The 12123-nt window shown below is 40.3% G+C and overlaps 1 protein-coding gene across 1 annotated transcript; it reads left to right on the forward strand.

The window, feature by feature from the left end:
* Positions 1-4585: 4585 nt before the first annotated feature.
* On the forward strand, positions 4586-7408 carry LOC108253603 (retrovirus-related Pol polyprotein from type-1 retrotransposable element R1). The gene is made up of 2 exons (XM_017447886.1): positions 4586-6908; positions 7197-7408. The coding sequence occupies exons 1-2, from the start codon at positions 4586-4588 to the stop codon at positions 7406-7408; spliced, it is 2535 nt and encodes an 844-aa protein (XP_017303375.1).
* The last annotated feature ends 4715 nt before the right edge of the window (positions 7409-12123 follow it).

A 12123-nucleotide genomic window follows, 5' to 3' on the forward strand; every position in this document is an offset into this window, starting at 1 on the left:
TTTCGGCTAACCTGTTCGTGTGATCGGGACGGGGTAAAAAATTCACTCCCTATTCAAGATAGTAGCTTCCTTTTGGCGTGGAAATGAAGACCATCACAATTTCAGGGGCGGCCACAGGAGGGTCGGCTGAAAGAAAAAAGGCTGTAACTTTTCGGTGGATGCATGGATTTAAATTTCGTTTTCACTTTGTTAAACCTGATGTTTTTATCTACAAATAAGGTCGGAATAATTTTTTTCTCAGACCAACAGAAGTGCTAGAAAATGTGAACTGAAGATTTTCAAATGCGCCTGCAATTTTGAAAAGTATGCAATGTTTTGAAATTTTGACTGCGCTGGCTGGCTGGCTGAAATCAACTGGCTGAAATTTAACTAGTTAAATAGAAAAACACATTGCATACTTTTCAAAATTACAGGCGCATTTGAAACTTTGGGGGGCGTGTACCTCCTTTAGGAAGGATTTTCGCAACTTTTACTATAGAGTTGACCCCCCCTTCGCGCCCTCTACGCCAGAGAAGAAGAGACAACCATGGGGACTGTTGAAGAAGTGTATGAAGGAGAGGTTGTCCGGAAAACCACCAGAAGGACAAGTTTCAAAATTCAAGAGGTAGGCTTCCCCTTCCTGACTGTTGGTTTTCTTTTGCATGCAACAACCTCCTCCAATCACCCCTTTGTCATGAATGTCAATTGTGTTAAGCATGAATACAATCATATCACAAATGTCGATATCGTTCCCCGATGAATAAATACATCTGCATAGTTTACTTGACTTAGAGTCGAACAAGCAACCTCCACATTAACCCTGTATATGTCATACGTATAGTTGTCATACATGGTAGAATATTGTAGATGTAATATCTAACATGTAAATCTATAACGTTATGTTAGAAGTTTATTTACACATGCTCAATCTATGTAGACGATATGTTTAACTTTGAGAAATTCAGGATGATGTAAACACAGGATTGAGTATGTTAATAGGAAATGAGGGAAGGAAGTGAGCTGGAAATTTTGAACTCGACGATTTTTCTTTCGGCGATTTTAGTTCATTATGCGATAATGCCAATATGGACCGCACGTAGTCCGCTATGAAGCTTATATCAAGCCTAAAATGTGTTGCACATTTTCGTCAAAATTGGAAAACCCGTTCGAAAGAAGGTAAAAAAAGAAGAAACACACTAACATCACTATATCACGTCACGTGAGCTCATGGGGAGTCAGAAAGATGTAGTTCAAAGTTTTCCCTAGCCAGCCTAGTTAGCTTAGTTGGTAGTGCGTCTGCCTTGTAAGCGCTAGGCCGCGGGTTCGATTCCCGTCCGCGGCGGATTGGAATAGTCATGGGAAATGTTCGTTTCCGCCGCCACAGTGGTGAAACGGTTCGCAAAAAGACAGTTTTTAATTAACGGATAGGTGTACTTATATACCTTCCTTCGCGCTTCCTACTCACTTATTGTTCTCAAATACTCCCCTTGAATTTCTTGTTCGCGCACTCTACGCCAGAGAAGAAGAGACAACCATGGGGACTGTTGAAGAAGTTTATGAAGGAGAGGTTGTCCGGAAAACCACCAGAAGGACAAGTTTCAAAATTCAAGAGGTAGGCTTCCCCTTCCTGACTGTTGGTTTTCTTTTGCATGCAACAACCTCCTCAAATCACCCCTTTGTCGTGAATGTCAATCGTGTTAAGCATGAATACAATTATATCACAAATGTCGATATCGTTCCCCGATGAATAAATACATCTGCATAGTTTACTTGACTTAGAGTCGAACAAGCAACCTCCACATTCGAAGTTCACCGCACTAAACACGACACTATTATTAACCTAATGTCATCAACTCATCATAGGATGAAGGACCATCATAATAGGAAAATAGTCTACCTACATTATGTAGGTGATGTATCTATTTTCCGATACATACCTATTACATATTTACCTATTGATAAAGCTGATAATTTTATTTTCAAAGATATCATGTAGGTAGGTATGTAGGAAGATACAAACACAGTGTAATCTCAGATGCAAGCAATCTGTTTCGAATAACCTTTAGCTGAACGTTCAAGTTCAAAACACTCCCTGTACGTACATAGCTCTCCCTCTGTAATGTTTTTCACAACAATCTCTGTACGCTGTACGTAGCCCTCCCTGTAATGCTGTTCACAAGGATCCCTAATTTTATGAAAGAAATGCTCCAACCCCAATCCTTCCAAACCCCAACAAACTTTTCCCATTCATCCACCTCCTTCTGCTGCCTCCAATGCACATGCTTGCTGTTCGATGACATCACTTATAACCGGAATCTTAGTCAAGCCATTAGGCCAGCCACTCACTATCTGGTAGACCTGACAGTTATGCCCGATAAAGTCCGCCTGTCAGGTGTACCTGATGAGCACACCACACACCATCAGGTAGACTTGACAGGTACGGCTGAAAAGGTCCACCTGTCAGGTCTACCTAATACCTGATGAAGCCATTACGTTGTAAAAGGTCTGTATTCCATTTTTCACTCAGCCAAATGCCGAATCCCATTTTTTACAGTCTTTTTCACAACTCAGTCACTATACCTCTTCCCAGGTATAACAAAAATCTTGCCAGAGATGTTTCCTTCATCGCCCTCAAAATTACAATGCGTGAAGGTTAAAAGTCTATTCAAATCTATATTCATACTCTGACGGAATTGGGCCCAGTACAAAATGATTCATGGTACCTAGGTATGTAGTTGTGGGTAATTACATAAAATTCTATCGTCGATAGACAGCTGTTAATAGAACAGCAAATGTAAACTTTTTTTCCCATATACAACAGGCCCACCTGAGGCTTAGGTGTAGGGGCAAACAGCCCTAAAGGATGGGTTAAGCTTCTACTAATGTTAACTTTTGGTCAATTGGTATTTAGTGGCGTATAAACTTTTTCAGGGGCCCCGCAAGGTTTCGCCAGGGGGCCCCCCTGGTTGACGGGGAAGGGGTGGATGCTCTAATTTCCTAATGCACATGCTTGCTGCTCGATGACATTACTTATAACCGGAATCTTAGCCAAGCCATTAGGCCAGCCACTCACTATCTGGTAGACCTGACAGTTACGCCTGATAAAGTCCGCCTGTCAGGTCTACCTGATGAGCACACCACACACTCACCATCAGGTAGACTTGACAGGTACGGCTGAAAAGGTCCACCTGTCAGGTCTACCTGATACCTGATGAAGCCATTACTTTATAAAAGGCCTTGTTATATTTTTCACTCAGCCGAATGCCGAATCCAATATTTTTTACAGTCTTTTTCACAACTCAGTCACTACCTCTTCCCAGGTACATATAACAAAAATCTTGCCAGAGATGTTTCCTTCATCGCCCTCAAAATTACAATGCGTGAAGGTTAAAAGTCTATTCAAATCTATATTCATACTCTGACGGAATTGGGCCCAGTACAAAATGATTCATGGTACCTAGGTATGTAGGTAATTACATAAAATTCTATCGTCGATAGACAGCTGTTAATAGAACAGCCAATGTAAACTTTTTCCCATATAGGCCTACAACAGGCCCACCTGAGGCATAAATAGGTGTAGGGGCAAACAGCCCTAAAGGATGGGTTAAGCTTATACTAATGTTAACTTTTGGTCAATCGGTAGTTAGTGGCGTATAAACTTTTTCAGGGGCCCCGCAAGGTTTCGCCAGGGGGCCCCCCTGGTTGACGGGGAAGGGGTGGATGCTCTAATTTATAGTTACTTGGGGCCCCCTAAGTCCCTGCGGGCCCCTCGTTCGTAGATTCGTAAAAGCTTAACCCATCCTTTAGGGCTGTCCGCCCCTACCCCTGAGCCTCAGGTGGGCTTTTTGTGTATGCTGCGGGCCCCTCAATGCTCGAGTTTCCGAGAGTGGGATACCTTTACTCCACAGTTGGTAAAATACTTTTCAAGAACCTCCAAGTTGTGAGGCAAGTTTGATCTTACACCGATGAGGCCACAAAACAGAAACTCGTTCAGAAATTGACGTGCCATGTGTGAGGTGTGAGTGGGGAAAAACAGATAAATTGCCAAATTGGAAATGAATTTTTTATTTTCCCCCCATGTACGAATACCTAATGGACGTTTCCTCTTGAGCAATTTTCAATCCCTACCTCATCCAACATACAAGGTGTTCTTGATGTAGTAATTAATTAATAGACGGCGTTGAATTAATAGATGGGTAATTTGACACCTCCACCAATTTTATTGGTTCTTATACATCTTACAATTGGCTCTCTAATATTAACGGTCAAACTTTCTTGACTTGGCGGGGCGGAGCGCTACCGCGCTCCTTAATCACTAATAAGCTTTAATTGGACTCGTACCTAATACATCGGTAGGTAGGTATGTTAAATCCTCTGTGGCTAGAACCAGACTCAGATTTTGAACTTAATAGCTTACTTTGATGGGTTGATTTTACCGAAACTTTTTAGTCGGTCAGCTTGTTTAATTGATGATTCTCATGAAAAATTTAACTGTCCAAATGTATTTTTTTCGTAAAGATCGTCAAAAATAATAAATAATCCGAAAAGATTTTTTTAAAAAAAAGTATTTCTTCTCGAAACCGGGAACATAAAAGGTTGCACTTGGATGAAAACAAATAACCTGCTAATAATCAGCATCTACACTTCAGGAAATGACCCTATACACGATCTGCAGGGCTTACTCAGGGAAATCAGTGGACTAATCAGAAGCACAGGCATGGAGGCAATCATAGCTGGGGATTTCAACGCGCACTCCCCAATGTGGGGCGAAACCAGAACAAACGCTCGGGGGCAAATTGTATCTGACTGGATAGCTTCAGAAAATCTAATTGTCTGCAACACAGGACAAACGCCAACCTTCAGGGCAAGAGGTACGGAATCTATCATCGACCTAACACTCTGCACGGAGGGGACTTACGAGAAGATAACCAACTGGAAAGTAATCGATGACATGGAAAATAATAGCGATCACAACTACATCTATTTTGAAGTAGACAGGGGGAGAAATGAAACAGCAAATGACGCGGACAGAAGATCCTTCCGATGGAAAATCAACACCCTGGACAGAGAAAAGGTTAAAGACATCCTGAAGAAATATGAAGAGGAAAACCCAGAAGGCAACGAAAACGAAAAAAACCTAACAGATTTGGCAAAAGAAATCTGCAACACAGCCATGAAGAAGAGAAAGAACAATGCCAGAGCTGAAGCACACTGGTGGAACCGAGATATAGAAAGTAAAAGAAAGATTTGCATTCAAAAACGGAGAATCTACACCAGAAACAAACGGTTCGGGGGCAGCATAGAGGAAAGGACCTACGAAGAATACAGGATGGCAAGGACAAACATGAACATAGAGATTGGAAAAGCCAAAAAGAAATGCTGGAACGAGATATGCGAAGAACTGAACAGAGATATATGGGGCCTAGGGTACAAGATCGTTGCAGGCAAACTGAGGAAAGGGGCGCCTAAAATCCCAGCAGAGACAAGAAAACAGGCTTTGGACACCCTCTTTCCGGTCCACCCACCAGCTCTCTGGAGGAGAAGTCCTGTTGAAATCCCGGAAGATCTACTGATACGAGTTGACGAACTAGTGGAAGCAACCAGCAAAATGAAGAACAAAAAGGCCCCTGGACCAGATGGAATTCCGGCAGCGGTTATAAAAACGATGGTAATGGAATCTCCAAATCTCTTTTTAAGGGTTTTGAACAACCTTGCTAAGAAAAACGAGTTCCCAAATATATGGAAGGAGGCGACAGTGGTTCTTCTCGAGAAACCAAAAAAACAAAATACGGACCCCACTACCTACCGTCCGATATGTCTTCTAAACACTCTCGGGAAACTATTTGAAAGCATAGTTAACATGAGATTGTGTGCGGAACTAGAAGAAAGAGGACTCCTGTCTCCAAGGCAATACGGCTTCAGGAAGGGGAAATCTACATTACACGCTGTGCAACAAGTACTAAACATCGCTAAAGAAGAGATGAGCAAACCATACAGAAGGCGAGGATTATGCTTAATGATAACAATAGATATAAAAAATGCCTTTAATTCCGTGAGCTGGACAAAAGTGGTGGAGGAGATGGAAAAAATGTCAATTTCAAAGTACCTGATAGAAATTCTAAAATCCTACCTCAGTCAAAGGGTAATAGTTGGAGAAACCTTCAACAAAGAAATGACAGCTGGAGTTCCTCAGGGATCCCTAATTGGCCCAACTCTTTGGAATCTGGTATACAACAGTATCCTAGATATAGATACCCCGGAGGACACGACACTGATTGCTTACGCAGATGACTTGGCGATAGTGATTCGGGCTGGCAAGGAAGAAGAACTAGAAAGAAAGGCGGAAAATGTACTAAACCAGATAGAATGCTGGATGGCAGAAAAACAACTCCAAATTGCCCCTGAAAAAAGTGAGATGATCCTCTTGATAGGAAGAAAGAGATGCAAGCCTCTCAATATAAAATTGGGAAACTGCAGACTTGAGGAAAAACCTACCCTCAAATACCTGGGCATCATACTTGATCGCCATTTGAAATTTGGACCTCACCTGCAATATGTCACTGAAAAAGCGACAAAGGTCACAAATGCCCTCACGAGGATCATGCCCAGGACCGGGGGACCAGGAGAGGCCAAAAGAAGAGTCCTGCATAGCGCGGCTGAAAGCGTTATGCTGTATGGTGCCCCGGTCTGGGTGGAATGTTTAAAAATAAAAAAAAGAAGGAAATCCCTAATTAAAGCTCAGAGGAAGGGAATACTCAGAGTCAGCGGCGGTTATAGGACCATCTCAAACGAAGCCGCGGCAGTGATAGCAAGCGTCATCCCAGCTGATCTCCTAGCCGAGGAAAGAGCCGCCACTTACATGAAACCTTCTGAGATTAAAAAACGAGAAAGAGAAAACACTATAAACAAGTGGCAAACACGATGGGAGAGCGCAACAAAAGGAGCATGGACAAGGAAATTAATCCCAGACATTAAGGTTTGGATGGATAGAAAACATGGAGAACTTAACTACTACTTAACTCAGGCGATCACTGGACACGGTTGTTTCAGACAATACCTACACCGTTTTTCAACTCAGGCAGCATTTGCAGTGCGGCATCACCTGTTTCCATTATAGCATATATCTCATTACTCATTACATTCCTTTACTGTCACTGTCACTCAATCAAGGAAACAAACTAAGTAGAACACTAGAACTAGTGTTCTAAAAATTTCAGGCAGAAAAAGCACATATCTGAAAAACCAATGCGAAAAACCGCGCAGCCTGCTCGGCACGTTTCCATGTGCAGTCCTGGGCGACATTTCTTTCATGTGGACCGAATTTACAAAGGAATCTCTCTGGCTAATTCAAATTCAAAGATTTCAGAGCTCCAGTCTTGAAGTGTTCCAACCAAAAGGACTCAACATATCCGGGGTCAGATGTTCCTAAGACTCAGAACTAGCTCATATTTCAAAATGTTAAATTGTCCCGGAGTTGTTTACAAGCTAGTTTGACCATTTTCTATGTCCTCATAGTTCAAAGATGTTCCTCCTAGTTCATAGATGCATTCTGACGAGGTGCATAAACATGCATGGTTTATCTTGTGAACTGAACAGCTTGACTTGGATTTTGATAAATCTGCCGCCTCTACAGGATGGGACAAACTTCTGACCGATACCTCATTATTAGAAGTCTAATGACTGGACTGTCCACCATCTATTCAAGTGTCCATTCAAACCCACACAACTTACCATACAAGACCTTTGGGTGAAACCCAAGGAGGTTTCAACCTTACTTCGACTCGAAGAGGAGGAGGAGGAGGAGGAGGAGGATACCTGAATTGATTTGTTGGACGTCGCTATAACAACAACAGATCAGTGAGCTGTAGAAGTACCTCAGAAAAAGAGCCCCTTTGGATGACCGAAGGCACGATTGAGTCAAAAATATGTATAATGAGCAAATTGTTTAACTCAACGATTTTGCATTTAGTGTGTCTGGAGTCTGGAGGTTCGTTTGTTTGTTATATCCTTACTCCCAAACGGTTTGTCCGACTTTGCTGAAAAAACAAACGAACAAACAAACTGGGAAATGTGGCAACAAAGCAAATAAATTTCACCCATAAATGTGGCCAGTTTTGAGCTCGTTCCACACTTTGGGGACTTCGTAGATGGCTTTCTTATTAGTGAGTTCCACAGGTCTCTGAACCACAAGTCATTCCTGTTGCGTTGGAGTTCTAATGTAGTAAGAAAAGATCACTTTGAAAATAGAACATTGGAACGAATTTATTTTGTGTGGACTCACCAGAGTGAAAATCAAGACTCAGGATTGAATCCATTCACTCTAGCCAATATTGGATATTGGAAAACCGAAATACACTGGTTCGAAACCACCATCATACACAACAATTCCTGCATGGGCCCACACAGAAAAGGTGTTACACTCCAACATTTGGTTCACCCTGTTTAAAATTTTAAACTGCAGATTAGATATAATTTTTCACATTTGAATATCACAGGCCCAGTCTGTTGTCTCCCTTATGATATCTTTGAAAATAAAATTATCAGCTTTATCAATAGGTAAATATTATGTAATAGGTATGTATCGGAAAATAGATACATCACCTACATAATGTAGGTAGACTATTTTCCTATTATGATGGTCCTTCATCCTATGATGAGTTGATGACATTAGGTTAATAATAGTGTCGTGTTTAGTGCGGTGAACTTCGAATGTGGAGGTTGCTTGTTCGACTCTAAGTCAAGTAAACTATGCAGATGTATTTATTCATCGGGGAACGATATCGACATTTGTGATATAATTGTATTCATGCTTAACACAATTGACATTCATGACAAAGGGGTGATTGGAGGAGGTTGTTGCATGCAAAAGAAAACCAACAGTCAGGAAGGGGAAGCCTACCTCTTGAATTTTGAAACTTGTCCTTCTGGTGGTTTTCCGGACAACCTCTCCTTCATACACTTCTTCAACAGTCCCCATGGTTGTCTCTTCTTCTCTGGCGTAGAGGGCGCGAAGAAATTCAAGGGGAGTATTTGAGAACAATAAGTGAGTAGGAAGCGCGAAGGAAGGTATAAGTACACCTATCCGTTAATGAAAAACTGTCTTTTCGCGAACCGTCTCACCACTGTGGCGGCGGAATGCACAAATTATTTTTGTCACGAAAATAATTACCACTCAAGTCGTGAAGGGTATATTAACTTTTTTTCTGTCACAAAAAAACTTTAATATTTAAACATAACTCACGTTGAAACGGATTATTTTTTCAGTTAGTTTTTATTGAAACACAAAAAATATACATGTCCAGTCAACGAGGTTTCAATCTGTTTCACTCATTGAAACACACAGAGCTCAGAGAAAAACAAAATACAGATGTATTTTTGGCCCGCTCTACTGGCTCTATTAACAGACGAAACAGCGAACTGTGAAAAACATTTTTCATACACCAATCTTTATTCTCGAATTTAAAAATAGATTTGTTATAAAATTTTATTCTGTTCAAATTGTAATACGCCAAATTTTTATTGCTCGCTACTTCTTGTGTGAATGTTTTAGGTACACAAAGACGTGATGGAATACATTTGGAACATCCTACTTCCTCTTCGGTTTGAAGAACGGTGTGTAACAGGGGGCACTAAAGGGTTATAGCATACCAGTTTAAAGGTGTGTCCATTACACATGGTCGACCAGCCATCGATCGATGTCGACTGAACCGTCCACTCTGCCTCTACATCATAGATTTACCTCGTTGATCCACGGCCAGTCGACTATGTTTGGACACACCTTTAGAAATATTCAATATATGTAGGTACCCTGGTACCTATACCAAGTATTCCATGTTAACCATAGATAACTGAAGTTTAGCTATACACTGGGCGCATTTGGTATCCAGATGGGCGACCACACAAGTTTATGAAATTAGAATGGATAAACTCTGGGAAGTAATAACAATATCATTGGGTTTTAGGTACTTTCCAAAATTTAGGTTGTGGGAATTCTATAGCAAAGTGTCGAGGTTCCTGATATAGAGTTTAATATTAGAGTGCCGGCACCCACTCACTCGGTTAGGCTTCGGCACTCTAGTTTTTCTCTCCGTGTGTTATCCACTACGCAGTCTACTACAGAGAGCAAAGTACAGAAGAGGATGGGCATACAAAGTCATGATGTTTTTGGAAAATGTTCGAAAATTAGATGATTGAAAAACAGATGGTTCCTGATATAGAGTTCAATATTAGAGTGCCGGCACCCACTCACTCGGTTAGGCTTCGGTACCTACTCTAGTTTTTCTGTCCGTGTGTTATCCACTACGCAGTCTACTACATAACAGAGAGCAAAGTACAGAAGAGGATGGGCATACAAAGTCATGATGTTTTTGGAAAATGTTCGAAAATTAGATGATTGAAAAACAGATGATTCTGATCCGTTGAAAAATAAAAAACACACAATTGACACAATGTCATGAATAATCGTCAGCAAGGTCATGAATAATTATTATTGTTGAAGTTTAGAATGAAATTAAACAAACATAAAACTTCATTATTTTATTAGATTGTAACAAAAGAAGTCTTAATATCGAAAGTCTGGTAAAGTTTGCTCTCGGGTGAGAATAGAACCCGCAACCTAAGGTCATGAATAATCGTCAGCAAGGTCATGAATAATTATTATTGTTGAAGTTTAGAATGAAATTAAACAAACATAAAACTTCATTACCTATTTTATTAGATTGTAACAAAAGAAGTCTTAATATCGAAAGTCTGGTAAAGTTTGCTCTCGGGTGAGAATAGAACCCGCAACCTAAGAGCTTACAAGGCAGGGGCGCTAACTTCAAAGCTAGTCAGTAACTAGTAACTAGGCCTGACTGCTCAAAGCTTGATTCTTGATAGGAATAGGTAAGCAATTTTGAGCATTCAAAATCAAAAGCTTTTTGACAGCACGTTTGAATCCTATGACCGCCCTGTTTTCAATGAATATGCAATGTGCAAGCTACAAATAATGCAATGAAAATAGTTCACAATGCTGCCGCCTTAGCAGCAATAGCAGCACTGAGTGGAGACAAAAGAGGCGTATTTTTTTTTTACTTTTAGAAAAAATACGCTTTACAATCACGTTTTGAGGTCACAGAACTTTCAAAAAAGGCAGGGGCGTTACTGTTATTAATATTGATGGATAGGTAAAAATGGAAATTTCTTTGCCAAGATGCCAAGAGATATTTTTCCGATATTTTTCTTTCCCTTTATTATTCACTTGAAAAAATACGCTCTTTCACAAGAAGAAAAAAATACGCCCTGCAATCACGTTTGAGGTCACGCAACTTCAGAGTAAAATAAAAATAAAAAAATAAATAAATGGAGGAAATGGAAAATACAAAATAGAATAGAAAATTTACAACTAGAACGTACCAAGAATAGTTATTAAATTCATAAATTGTTTTGCTTATCTTTTCAAACCTTTTGAATCTATTGAGAATAAAATAAAGTGGTAAAACTGATACCGACAACAATAGATATCAAAGTTTCTATTATTTTCACCTAAATGGACACTCTTTTCTATCTCATGCACCATCAACTATCCTTGTGTATGGACAGTGTTTTCAGCAATACTTTTTGTAGTGGTGTGAACTGTGACAATGCAACCTAATATCCTCAAACTTGTGATAATTCACAGCTTGATTCTCTTGTGTGTCTGTGGAGTTCAATATCTGTTAGCGGAGGAAGAGGAGGTAAGATCTCCGTTTCAGTTTAGTACGGTAGAGTACTTTAATACAATTTTCCTTCGTGAGATTGAGTTCAGTTATTGGTCCACCTTCTGTATTATGGATAATGCCACCTTCCAATTGTGACCAGTGTGGTAGGTATTTGTTCAGAAGTCATGTCAATGGAAAATTTCTACAAAAAGGGGCTGTCACAATTTGAGCAGAGACCAGTTTTATTATAGGGTTAGATTGAAGTCATGTCAATGGAAAATTTCTACAAAAAGAAGCTGTCACAATTTGAGCAGAGACCAGTGTTATTATAGGGTTAGATTAAATGCAAAAAGCAGCTTTCATCATTTGAGCACTGACCAATGTTACTATAGGGTTAGGTTAAACACAAAAAAAAGCTTTCTTTTTCATTGTTGTGGCTTTTGAATAGGTACTACATCAAGAACAC

Source organism: Diaphorina citri, unplaced genomic scaffold (assembly GCF_000475195.1).
Source record: "Diaphorina citri unplaced genomic scaffold, Diaci psyllid genome assembly version 1.1 scaffold2285, whole genome shotgun sequence".
NCBI lineage: Eukaryota > Metazoa > Arthropoda > Insecta > Hemiptera > Psyllidae > Diaphorina > Diaphorina citri.